Source organism: Bufo gargarizans, chromosome 1 (genome assembly GCF_014858855.1).
Source record: "Bufo gargarizans isolate SCDJY-AF-19 chromosome 1, ASM1485885v1, whole genome shotgun sequence".
Lineage (NCBI taxonomy): Eukaryota > Metazoa > Chordata > Amphibia > Anura > Bufonidae > Bufo > Bufo gargarizans.
Genome location: NC_058080.1, coordinates 516,865,991 through 516,880,091, shown reverse-complemented (window position 1 = coordinate 516,880,091; position 14,101 = coordinate 516,865,991). Strand labels below are relative to the sequence as shown.

The window sequence follows — 14,101 nt, the reverse complement described above, 5'->3', positions numbered from 1 at the left end:
TTGCAGCCAAGGTGGGCAAAGGGGCACCTTTCGGATTTCACCGGTCATTTTTTACACATTTTGATTGCAAAGTTCTTCTCACACATTTGGGCCCCTAAATTGCCAGGGCAGTATAACTACCCCACAAGTGACCCCATTTTGGAAAGAAGACACCCCAAGGTATTCCGTGAGGGGCATGGAGAGTTCCTAGAATTTTTTATTTTTTGTCGCAAGTTAGTGGAATATGAGACTTTGTAAGAAAAAATAAAAAAAATAAAATCATCATCATTTTCCGCTAACTTGTGACAAAAAATAAAAAGTTCTATGAACTCACTATGCCCATCAGCGAATACCTTAGGGTGTCTACTTTCCGAAATGGGGTCATTTGTGGGGTTTTTCTACTGTTTGGGCATTGTAGAACCTCAGGAAACATGACAGGTGCTCAGAAAGTCAGAGCTGTTTCAAAAAGCGGAAATTCACATTTTTGTACCATAGTTTGTAAATGCTATAACTTTTACCCAAACCATTTTTTTTTTTGCCCAAACATTTTTTTTTTTATCAAAGACATGTAGAACAATAAATTTGGCGAAAAATTTATATATGGATGTCGTTTTTTTTGCAAAATTTTACAGCTGAAAGTGAAAAATGTCATTTTTTTGCAAAAAAATCGTTACATTTTGATTAATAACAAAAAAAAGTAAAAATGCCAGCAGCAATGAAATACCACCAAATGAAAGCTCCATTAGTGAGAAGAAAAGGAGGTAAAATTCATTTGGGTGGTAAGTTGCATGACCGAGCGATAAACGGTGAAAGTAGTGTAGTGCCGAAGTGTAAAAAGTGCTCTGGTCATGAAGGGGGTTTCACCTAGCGGGGCTGAAGTGGTTAAAGTAGCCACCTTTTGCTTTGATTACTGCTTTGCACACTTTTGGCATTCTCTCGATGAGCTTCAAGAGGTAGTCACCTGAAATGGTCTTCCAACAGTCTTGAAGGAGTTCCTAGAGATGCTTAGCACTTGTTGGCCCTTTTGCCTTCACTCTGCGGTCCAGCTCACCCCAAACCATCTCGATTGGGTTCAGGTCCGGTGACTGTGGAGGCCAGGTCATCTGGCGCAGCACCCCATCACTCTCCTTCATGGTCAAATAGCCCTTACACAGCCTGGAGGTGTGTTTGGGGTCATTGTCCTGTCGAAAAATAAATGATGGTCCAACTAAACGCAAACCGGATGGAATAGCATGCCGCTGCAAGATGCTGTGGTAGCCATGCTGGTTCAGTAAGCCTTCAATTTTGAATAAATCCCCAACAGTGTCACCAGCAAAGCACCCCCACACCATCACACCACCTCCTCTATGCTTCACGTGGGAACCAGGCATGTAGAGTCCATCCGTTCACCTTTTCTGCGTCGCACAAAGACTCGGTGGTTGGAACCAAAGATCTCAAATTTGCACTCATCAGACCAAAGCACAGATTTCCACTGGTCTAATGTCCATTCCTTGTGTTCTTTAGCCCAAACAAGTCTCTTCTGCTTGTTGCCTGTCCTTAGCAGTGGTTTCCTAGCGGATATTCTATCATGAAGACCTGATTCACACAGTCTCCTCTTAACAGTTGTTCTAGAGATGTGTCTGCTGCTAGAACTCTGTGTGGCATTGACCTGGTCTCTAATCTGAGCTGCTGTTAACCTGCGATTTCTGAGGTTGGTGACTCAGATGAACTTATCCTCCGCAGCAGAGGTGACTCTTGGTCTTCCTTTCCTGGGGTGGTCCGCATGTGAGCCAGTTTCTTTGTATCGCTTGATGGTTTTTGTGACTGCACTTGGGGACACTTTCAAAGTTTTCCCAATTTTTCATACTGACTGACCTTCATTTCTTAAAGTAATGATGGCCACTCGTTTTTCTTTACTTAGCTGCTTTTTTCTTTCTATAATACAAATTCTAACAGTCTATTCAGTAGGACTATCAGCTGTGTATCCACCTGACTTCTCCTCAACGCAACTGATGGTCCCAACCCCATTTATAAGGCAAGAAATCCCACTTATTAAACCTGACAGGGCACACCTGTGAAGTGAAAACCATTTCAGGTGACTACCTCTTGAAGCTCATCAAGAGAATGCCAAGAGTGTGCAAAGCAGTAATCAAAGCAAAAGGTGGCTACTTTGAAGAACCTTGAATATGACATATTTTTAGTTGTTTCACGCTTTTTTGTTATGTATATAATTCCACATGTGTTAATTCATAGTTTTGATGCCTTCAGTGTGAATCTACAATTTTCATAGTCATGAAAATAAAGAAAACTCTTTGAATGAGAAGGTGTGTCCAAACTTTTGGTCTGTATATATATATCTATATCTATATCTATCTATCTATATATATATATATATATATAATCTCTATCCCAAGATAACACTGTTCATATACATGATGCACACAACCTCGCAATCCCTACAGGTCAGAGGGCATATGCAAAAAAAAACTAGAGGTCAATGAGCCATCTCCAGAATACAGGTTCCTGTGTCCTTGTCACAAAATCTCTGAATGCTGTTAAGGAAAGCGGAGCAGCAAGTCAGGCAAGATGGCTGCCCCCATGATCATGTCCTGAAAGCAGACAGAAAAAAAAAAAAAAACCTACCATGAGAAAACAAACAAATTAGAAAAATGTTTTAATGATTAGTTTTAGAGGGATTGTGCCAATAATAACACATCCCCTGCTCAGTGGATAGGGAATAAATGTTTGATCACCCACCTCTGGTGCCCCCAGCAAACACGAGAACCAGGGTCCACAAGTGCAACTAAACTGCCTGGTGAGAATTGAGTGATATTGCACATGCACGTCGACCGCTTCTTTCACTTTTATGGGGCCTGCCGAGAACAGTGCTCGCAGCAGTCCCATAGAAGTGCATGCGCACCACCCCCAGTGATCAAACACTTAGGCCACATGCACAAAACACACACAAGAAATGGCCGTGAAAACTGACCGTTTCAGTCTTTCGTGCCCATTTTTCAGCCATTCTTGCATCTATTTTCTGGCTGTTAAAAATGGCCGATTTTTTATATATTTTTTAAAGTTTTTTTATTTTCATTTTATTTTTTATATTTTTTATTTATATCCCAACCTGCAGTATAGATAATGTACCCCATAGTGCCCCTCAGCAGTGATAATTAGCATTTTTTTTATGGCAAAAAAAAATAAAAATTACTCGCCTCATCCACTTGCACAGTGCTGCCAGTATGATGTGACCATGCTCTCCCAGCATGATTGCAGGTTCTTCAGCATCAAGAGAGGACCGACTGCCTCTACTCGTGCAAGTGGATGAGATAATTTTTATTCATTTCTTTTAGCCCCCATTTGTAACTGCTGTTATATGGGTGCACTCCTGTCAGCAGTTAGAAACAATCCTAATAATGTCAATGGGGTACATCTAGCTGTGAAAACAGCCAAGCATAGGACATGTCCTATTTTTTTAAGGACACTATTTAGCCCCATTGACTTCAATTGGTTCTAAAACTAGAAAACAAAATCTGGGTGATACACTCCTTTTACATACTACCAGAACTCATACAGAAAACAAATCAATAGGGAATATTGTCATTTGCTCCATGTGGGTGGGGAAGCTAGACTTGAATCCTTGCAGCATTAAAACAAGCTTTTTCTTGAAAATACTGAATCATGATAGAAAACTGTATTCTTAAGCACAGTATCTTTCCCTCTAGCTCAGGGGTGCACAACTTACGGCCTGGGGGCCACATGCATCCCTCAATACCATACTGTGCGGCCCCAAACATCAGGTAACAGACATGTCTGTCTGTCATGTGGCTGCTCACATGTATCTTTTATGTTTTCCCCCATTACATGGGCGTACTAGAAGTGTAACTAGACATTTATGACATATACTGTATGTTTAATATGCCATAAATACAGTATTTCAGCTGGTAACACCCCTTTTAAGTTTTATTTTCAGCCCTTGGAATTGGTTCAGGCTGACAATGTGGCCCCCAACCAGAAAAGATTGTGCACCCCTGCTCTAGCCTATGCTACCATAAGATAGATAAGCATAGGAGACCTGACAGATCTACTAAAAGGTAATTTAACGATCTATTAATGGACCTTCATAGAACATTAGCAGGAAAGCACTAGAACGCGTTTGACTGTGATTTGTATGAGAATGTTCAGCCATACTCCTCCGTAGATGTACTGGTAGCATGATCTGTATCTAATCTTTCACAGTTACTGGCAAAAGAGACTAAGTGAAGAAGATGAGGCGCTATTCCTGCTGCCAGAATAATCTGCAATGGATGAGTCTTATCTAATTATTAAATGGTGGTTCCGTTTGGGGAAAAATAAGACTGATCCCTCACAAAGGAATGTATAGAGCCTGGAGTTAGTGCCATCAGTTTTTACAGTTTTATTGAGATGGAAGAAGAAATGCCAAAGCAACTAATGTAGTCCTATTGTCACTAAACAAAAAAAGGAGAGAAAATTAACACTTTGTAATTTGCACATTTGCATTTTTATTTTTTTTTTTTTTTTACTCCGTTCGCCATTTGCATGAGTGACATGACTGTTTTCAATTGCTTATAAAGCTTAACCCTTCCTTTTTTTTTTTTTAACCTGGAAAGATTTTTGATGACTCAGCATTGAAAAGCACAAGTGGACAACCTTGGCTAATTTTTCATACTTATATTTTCATACAGTCACTGGATACCCTACAAGACATTCGTTGATGACTTATGTTGGTTACGTTGGCCTTTGTAATTTTCTTAGGCTGCTTTCACACTAGCGTTCGCTGGTCCGCTCGTGAGCTCCGTTTGAAGGAGCTCACGAGCGGACCCGAACGCAGCCGTCCAGCCCTGATGCAGTCTGAATGGAGCGGATCCGCTCAGACTGCATCAGTCTGGCGGCGTTCAGCCTCCGCTCCGCTCGCCTCCGCACGGACAGGCGGACAGCTGAACGCTGCTTGCAGCGTTGGGGTGTCCGCCTGGCCGTGCGGATCCGTGCGGATCCGTCCAGACTTTCAATGTAAGTCAATGGGGACGGATCCGTTTGAAGATGCCACAATGTGGCTCAATCTTCAAGCGGATCCGTCCCCCATTGACTTTACATTGAAAGTCTGGACGGATCCGTACGAGGCTATTTTCACACTTAGCTGTTCTATGCTAAAAATAATGCAGACGGATCCGTTCTGAACGGATCCGCCCGAACGCTAGTGTGAAAGTAGCCTTACATACAATTCAGCATCAACCATTTGTGCTTGTAAAAATGTGTACACGAATGGCTTGCATTATACTTGCCAATGACAACCTGCTATACATGTTAATGCAAGATTCTTAGTGTTTCTACCTGCTGGCCTTTGTTATCGATTTGCTGCTTAAAGCCCACCAATTGTCACAAAAGCAAACCTGCAATCCCTGCTTACACAACTCTAGATGTGCATCAGATTCAGCACAGACAGCAACTTCTAAACTAAGGCTATGTTCACATCTCCCGCGGGAATATGCCTGCATTCACAGCCAGTGGCATGCATTCTGCATAGGTTTCTGTTGGAGAAAAGTTACACACACATTGGTATACAGTTTATTTACTGGACGCCTTCCCAGCGCATACACCAAACATTGTAGACATACTGTAGCCTGTGGATGTTTGCATTCTTTTTCATCTTGTTACATGTGATTAGGCTCCTTCTTGTGGGATGTTTGTCCAAATCCCATAGTACTGTGCACAGCATCCTGAGCTAGGCGGATGTTTCTCCACGCTTGCTCCCTTCTTCCTCTCACAGCATGCAGTTTCACAAAAACACCTAAGGCCTCTTTCACACGGGCGTCAAGGATTTGGGCCGGATGCGTCCCGGGTGCATTGCGGCAAACCCGCGTGAGTAGGTACACAATTTCAGTCAGTTTTGACTGCGATTGCGTTCCGTTGTTCAGTGTTCATCACGCAGGTGCAATGCGTTTTGCACGCGCGTGATAAACTGAATGTGATACCCAGACCCGAACTTCTTCACTGAAGTTCAGGTTTGGGTTCAAGGTTGTGTAGATGTAATTATTTTCCCTTATAACATGGTTATAAGGGAAAATAATAGCATTCTTAATACAGAATGCATAGTACAATAGGGCTGGATGGGTCTTCATCTTTGCTTTGCACAGGAAAAGGAACTGTGGTGACGTCACTGCGCTCATCACATGATCCATCACCTCGGTGATAGATCATGTGATGGACCGTGGGATGAGCACAGTGATGTCATCAAAGGTCCTTTACCCAGGTCCTGAAGAAAGAAGAGAAGCCGGGCTGCACGAACAAGTGGATTAAGGAGAGTTAAAATTTTTTATATATATATATATATATATATATATATATATTTATTATATAGATTGCGATTTTCACGCAGCCCCATTCACTTTTATGGGGCCTGCGTTGCGTGAAAAACGCACAAAAGTAGAGCATGCTGTGATTTTCACGCAACGCACAAGTGATGCGTGTAAATCACCGCTCATGTGCACAGCCCCATAGAAAATAATGGGTCCGGATTCAGGGCGGGTGCAATGCGTTCAACTCGCGCATTGCCCCCGCGCGGAAATCTCACCCGTGTACAAGAGGCCTAAGAGAAGCTGCAGCTGCAAACCCACTCTGTCCTCTTCCGCTCCTTGTCTGCTATTCATTAAATTACTAAGGAGCTTTTTGATTGTTTACATACAGCAGATTAAAGGGAGCGACGGGCTGCTGAAATTGGGGAAGCTGCCTCTTTCCTATAATAACTCGCTTTACAAAGTTTCATGCATGTACTAATGAAAAAAATCCTACAATAAGTATGCTGGCGCACCATTGGCTTCAAGAGAACATATGTTGACCTGTAAAAGGAGATTGCTTTAAAGGGGTATTCACATCTGTATGTATCTATAGAATGTGCCTCAATGGGTGCCAGTCCCACAGACTCCCACCTCTATCTCCAGAATGAAGCCCCCAAGTGAATGAAGAGAAAGTGGCGCATGCACAAGCACCTTCCATTCACCACTATGGGACTTGTGGTGCCAAGCACTAGCAGAGGTGTGGGACCTGCACCTGTCAACATTTATGGCATATCCTATCAATCTGCCATAAATGTCCCATGTGGGAATACCCCTTTAACCTTAAAGAGGACTCTACTTTGGAGCTCTTGTTTTTTACTAGTTTACAGCCCTGAATCTGTAAGGGTAGTTTCAGACGAGCATGTTCACTGAGTGTTTCACGCTAGTCTGAGACCACTCTTGGTGTTCTGAAATTCTACAGGAGGAAGTTACCAATGATGGTATAGAAGAGCATTGTTTGTTAGGCATGTGAGAGTGAAAATAAGTGGAACTACTTTGTAAAACTTTACTACTATCAGACAGTACAGGCATTTTGGTGGTCATTTTTCCTTGACTTATGTGAACTTAATCTTAAAAGTATATTTCGGTAGAAAATTACAACTTTTTTTTTTATGTACAAACTGTATACATTTTAATAAACATATTTGAAAGATTTATGCCTGAATTGCAGTTAAACCGTCCTTTCCATTTGCACCATCTTTTGTTGCTTTGCATTTCTACGCCATGTTGTCCTCGCATTTCATACAAAGTCAAATGCTCAGCTGTAGTTGTATTGCCAAGATTCTAGGTGGCTTCAGCAATATTTCATGTAGCACCATGTATATCTTTTGCATTCATTAAATATGCTTTGCTTGCTTGGCAGACTTGGAAATAAGGTTCGTAAAAGACTGAGGATGTAGCTTTGGATAATTCTACATCAATAGGGTACTCGCCAGTGTGAGGGATGGCAGTCTCTTCTGTACAGCACTGCAGTATAGGTTGGCACTATATAAGTAAATAGTTTCACTTCCCAGGTCAGTTAGATGAGCGAATTTGAACGTGGAATTTTGTACTCCCCTAACAATCCTCTACCTCAGTGGTCTACCCTTCAACGCTGTTGAACATGAGAAGTTAGTGTAGAGAAGTACAGCCCTGTTTGGTTACTAGTACTGTGCACATGTCATCTACTGTACAAGAGCTGATTGTTTGTCACCCTACTTTCCCTGCAACAAAATTTCAAAGCAAAGTCCCACTACAAACTTTCTTTCAGCTCCAAACACTGCAATGTGAGAATACCAACCTCAGGAGACAGGCCACAACTAACCTGTATCAGGTCCCAACTGGGTCAGAATACACAGACCTCGCCAACCCACCTTCATTAAAGAGGCGCCCTTCAGGACGAGGTAGCAGGCCTATGTCTATGTATGAGACGGGATCTGCCCAGAAGCCCTACCTCCCTATGGGAGAAGTTACTTACCCAGAAGAAGGTATTAAAAGACTACAGCCTTTCCCACCCCATGTAAGTAAATTCAGTGCTTCTCTTGCTCTCTGCATGCCTTTCCTTTCTGTGTAAATGCCCTTGTACATGTCTCTATATATGTATTTTTTTTTACTTTTATGCTCTTTATTAAAGAATGATAAAGTAATGCAGGTAAGCTACAGATGTAGATACTGCTGCGTATAACACTCATGGACATCATGTACCTCGAATTATCTTCAACCTTAGCAACATTACAATCTTCCTTTTTACACTTGAAATGAGTGAACACATTTTATTTGCAGTACTGCAAAAAGTGAACTTTAGAAGGGAACTTAAACTGGCAAAGATATCTCTTTTGAACTTGTATATTAGGAAATTGCAGGTAGAGCAATTCTTTAATATGCCTCCACTTCTGGAAAAGAAGCCATTTGATGGTAGAAGACGGCTGCAACTGGAAATTATGTTCCTCCCTCTCAGACCATTTTCAGCAAGATGTCTAGTCTAGCCTGGATATCTACTAAATGACCGATAACAAAGCTGTGGGAGTTTGATTCCCCCCATGGCTTACTCTATTATTGGTTCACCACAGAGATTCCGATAAGAGAAGTATACCCAATAATACATTAGGGGCTATCATTTTTTATTATTTTTTTGTGCAATGCTTCTTGCAGCCAACATGGTGTATAGGCATCAGCCCTCATCTAAACTGAATGCAGCTCAAATCATTCAGTTTTGATCAGAATTGAGCTTAAATGAGCATTCAGGAGGGGAGCTGGAGACTAGCCATCAGAGTCCATCTGTAGGTAACAGACACTGAATGGCATAGAGCAGGTTGCTATGTCTTGTAATACATGCAAGCTGCATATGCAAAGCGGTGCAAATGTTTTAATGCCAAATTCCAGAAGTGTTTTAATCACATAATAGGTGCAGTCACACTGCTTGTGAGTTTTATAGATATACAGTACTGTGCAAAAGTTTTAGACCAATGTGGAAAAAAAAATGCTGCAAAGTAAGAATACTTTCAGAAATAAGTTCTTATCAGTTAAAGTGCATGGACAAAAGAGAAAAATCCTTAGCCTTGAAATCAGCACAGTTTTTGAAGGAAATCTGCAGGGTAGTTGGAGAACTTACCACAGATCTTCTGTGGCTGTAGACTTGCTCAGATCCTTCTGTCTCTTTAGGTAATCCTAGACAGAGTGATGATAATGAGATCAGCCTTCTGTGGAGGCCATATCATCACTTACAGGACTCCTTGTTCTTCTTTATGCTAAAGATATGACATTGACTGTATGCTTGGCATTGTCATGCTGCATAATAAATTTGGAGCGAAGCTGACTCCTCCCTGATGGTATTGCATGATGAATAAGTATCTGCCTGTATTTCTCAGAATTGAGGACACCGTTAAAAGGGTTTTTCCCCCGCCAATCCGCTATTTAAGAAGCCACCGATGCTCCTGTGAGCGCTGGAGCCTTCTCTGTGCTTACCAAGAACAGTGCCACATATTTTATAGCTGCTGTGCTTGGTATCGCAGCTCAGCCCCATTGAAGTGAATGGAGCTGAGCGCGATACTAAGCACAGCTGCTATACAATGTACGACGCTGTGCTTAGTAAGCACGGAGAAGGCTGCGGCGATGACTGGAGTCACATTGCTTTTGCCAACAACTGATTGGCGGGGGTCCCGGGTGTTGGACCCCCACTAATCAGATACTGTTGAACTATCCTGAGAATAGGTCATCAGTGGTAAAATCACGGAAAACCTCTTTAATCCTGACCACGTTGAGGACTGTACATGCAGTGGTCTGTCAAGGAAACTCAGTGCAGCAGATAAGACACATCATGCTTAGTTTTCTTCGAAATCGGAAGATGATGTCCAGCAGTGCCATCAGCTCAGAACTGGCAAGAAACCAGTGTGATCCAGGTAAACCCATCTACTGTTCGGAAACGTCTGACCAAAAGTGGTCTTTATGGAAGAATTGCAGCCAAAAAGCCATACTTTCGACGTGAAAACAAGGCCAAGTGACTAAAAATTTTAAATCTTTGGCTGAAACAGAAGGCACTTTGTTCATCAAAGGTTTGGAGAGCTGTGCAATAATTAGTGTCTGCAGCCAACAATGAAGCCTGTTGCATGTTTGGGGACGCATTTCAGCAAATGGAGTTGAGAATTTGGTGTCCTCAATGCTGAGAAATACAGGAAGATACTTATCCATCATGCAATACCATCAGGGAGACGTCTTACTAGCTCGAATTTTTTTCTGCAGCAGGACAACCACCCCAAACACATACCCAATGCCATTAATTATCTTCATCATAAGGAAGAACAAGGAGTCCCGGAAGTGACATGACTCTCTACATAGCCCTGATCTCCACATCAAGTCTGTCAGGGATTACATGTAGAAACAGAAGGATTTAAACAAGCCTACATCCACAGAAGATCTGAAGTTAGTTCTCCAAGATGTTTAGAACAATCTCCCTGCAGAGTTTCTTCAAAAACTGTGCATGTGGACCTGGAAGAATTTATGCTGCTTTGAAGGCAAATGGTGGTCACACCAAATATCGATTTGATTTAGATTTCTCTTTTATTCATTTACTTTGCATTTTGTTAATTGATGGAACAAAACCTCTTTACTTTTTCACAGTACTAACATATATATACACACACACACACACACACACACACACACACACACTCTCCCATTTATTTTGATTACTCCTTTTATTATTAATTTTGGGTATCTCGAGTGTTTCTCTTTTTCCCTTCAGATCGGGAGGAGTGCATATGTGACCTCCTCTTCATCCCTGCCTTCCTTCCCCTCCACGCTTTCCTGGTCAAGAGATGAAAGCACACGAAGGGTTAAGTACCTTCTATGTTAGCACTGCTCAGTGGAGACCTTACTTTCTCCATGAGAGCTCCACATCTCTCTCCCTTTGCCATTTTTTGCTAACAGCCCTTTCTCTGCATGAAGCAACAATGCCTCATTGTAACCTCATTCACCTCTACCCATGTACAGTTCACAACCATGTAATGCTACTGGCACGATGCTCTGTATAATTAATCCTCGCACCACAAGGTTGTGCATCCATTCACTTGCAAGATTTAACTTATGTACACTGTTTAATATTTTAATTGTAGCTGTGGCTGCAAGGCCTCCTTCAGATATCCTGTATTAAGGGAGTCTGTCCGCTCCGAAACACCCCCAAACTAGAGTAAGGCTACGTTCACACTCGGGTTTTGTGCTGATCTGTCATGGACGGATCCGTTTAGATAAAGCATCCATTCTGAACTGATGCGTTTGTATTATCTTTAACATAGCCAAGACGGATCCATCTTGCACCCCATTAAAAGTCAATGGAGGACTGATCCGTTTTCTATTGTGCCAGATTGTGTCAGTGAAAATGGATCCGTCCCCATTGACTTACATTGTGTGCCAGGACGTATCCGTTTGGCTCAGTTTCATCAGACGCTGCAAGCAGTGTTTTGGTGTCCATCTCCAAAGCAGAATGGAGACTGAACTGATGCATTCTGAGCGGATCCTTTTCCATTCAGAATGCATTAGAATGCAAACTGATCAGTTTCAGACCGCTTGTGAGAGCCCTGAATGGATCTTAGAAACGGAAAGCCAAAACGCGAGTGTGAAAGTAGACTAAGCCGTGTATAGTGTAAGTGGTGCTGAGTTCAATTATGTAATTTTTTTAATCTTCATTCTAACTTGCGTTCCAACGCTGTGCTCCAACAAACCGGAAGTAAAGTGCATTGAGAGGACTCCTGAGCTCACGAACATAATTGAGAGGACTCATAGAAAAATCCTCTCAATGCATTTTACTTCTGGTTTGTTGGAGCACAGCTTTGGAATTCGTGAGTATGAAGACAAACATAATTTGACTCAGAGCCACCTACATTATACACCACGTACTCTAGTTTGGGGAGTGTTTCGGAGCTGACAGATTTGCTTTAATCACAATCTTGAATTGCAGTTTTTTTTTCACTTTAGTACAAGGTAGAAATTGATCTCCATCGGGGGATCCACTCTTTTTAGATATGCCTGAAAATATAGTGGTGCAATGGAAAAGTAGAACAATTGCCCATGTTTGCCGAAGGGTCTCTGAAAAGTGAAAGGTGGGATGATTGATGTAGACAACCACTCCACTTTTGCCTTGCACTAGTTTTGATAAATCTCCCTTAATGTTTTAAAACCACATCTTCCCAATTACTATTTGTTAATACAGTACAGACCAAAAGTTTGGACACACCTTCTCATTCAAAGAGTTTTCTTTATTTTCATGACTATGAAAATTGTAGATTCACACTGAAGGCATCAAAACTATGAATTAACACATGTGGAATTATATACATAACAAAAAAGTGTGAAACAACTAAAAATATGTCATATTCTAGGTTCTTCAAAGTAGCCACCTTTTGCTTTGATTACTGCTTTGCACACTCTTGGCATTCTCTTGATGAGCTTCAAGAGGTACTCACCTGAAATGGTCTTACTAACAGTCTTGAAGGAGTTCCCAGAGATGCTTAGCACTTGTTGGCCCTTTTGCCTTCACTCTGCGGTCCAGCTCACCCCAAACCATCTTGATTGGGTTCAGGTCTGGTGACTGTGGAGGCCAGGTCATCTGGCGCAGCACCCCATCACTCTCCCTTCATGGTCAAATAGCCCTTACACAGCCTGGAGGTGTGTTTGGGGTCATTGTCCTGTTGAAAAATAAATGATGGTCCAACTAAACGCAAACCGGATGGAATAGCATGCCGCTGCAAGATGCTGTGGTAGCCATGCTGGTTCAGTATGCCTTCAATTTTGAATAAATCCCCAACAGTGTCACCAGCAAAGCACCATCACACCTCCTCCTCCATGCTTCACGGTGGGAACCAGGCATGTAGAGTCCATCCGTTCACCTTTTCTGCGTCGCACAAAGACACGGTGGTTGGAACCAAAGATCTCAAATTTGGACTCATCAGACCAAAGCACAGATTTCCACTGGTCTAATGTCCATTCCTTGTGTTCTTTAGCCCAAACAAGTCTCTTCTGCTTGTTGCCTGTCCTTAGCAGTGGTTTCCTAGCAGATATTCTACCATGAAGGTCTGATTCACACAGTCTCCTCTTAACAGTTGTTCTAGAGATGTGTCTGCTGCCAGAACTCTGTGTGGCATTGACCTGGTCTCTAATCTGAGCTGCTGTTAACCTGCGATTTCTGAGGCTGGTGACTTGGATGAACTTATCCTCCGCAGCAGAGGTGACTCTTGGTCTTTCTTTCCTGGGGCGGTCCGCATGTGAGCCAGTTTCTTTGTAGCGCTTGATGGTTTTTGTGACTGCACTTGGGGACACTTTCAAAGTTTTCCCAATTTTTCGGACTGACTGACCTTCATTTCTTAAAGTAATGATGGCCACTCGTTTTTCTTTACTTAGCTGCTTTTTTCTTGCCATAATACAAATTCTAACAGTCTATTCAGTAGGACTATCAGCTGTGTATCCACCTGACTTCTCCACAACGCAACTGATGGTCCCAACCCCATTTATAAGGCAAGAAATCCCACTTATTAAACCTGACAGGGCACACCTGTGAAGTGAAAACCATTTCAGGTGACTACCTCTTGAAGCTCATCAAGAGAATGCCAAGAGTGTGCAAAGCAGTAATCAAAGCAAAAGGTGGCTACTTTAAAGAACCTAGAATATGACATATTTTCAGTTGTTTCACACTTTTTTGTTATGTATATAATTCCACATGTGTTCATAGTTTTGATGCCTTCAGTGTGAATTTACAATTTGCATAGTCATGAAAATAAAGAAAACTCTTTGAATGAGAAGGTGTGTCCAAACTTTTGGTC

General features: G+C 42.0%; 1 protein-coding gene across 9 annotated transcripts in view; it reads left to right on the top strand.

The window, feature by feature from the left end:
• Nucleotides 1-14,101, top strand: part of GIT2 (GIT ArfGAP 2) — a 131,999-nt gene that overhangs the window by 92,997 nt on the left and 24,901 nt on the right. For 5 of the 9 annotated variants that reach the window (XM_044275370.1, XM_044275362.1, XM_044275365.1 and 2 more), the window contains exons 15-16: nucleotides 8,062-8,310; nucleotides 11,032-11,121. The exons of 1 other annotated variant lie outside the window; for it this stretch is intronic. In XM_044275370.1, the coding sequence (XP_044131305.1) occupies nucleotides 8,062-8,310; nucleotides 11,032-11,121 (339 nt within the window). Of the gene's footprint in view, nucleotides 1-4,197; nucleotides 4,599-8,061; nucleotides 8,311-11,031; nucleotides 11,122-14,101 lie in introns of those variants that run through there. 3 more of the 9 variants (XM_044275367.1, XM_044275364.1, XM_044275369.1) reach the window with 2 other exon arrangements.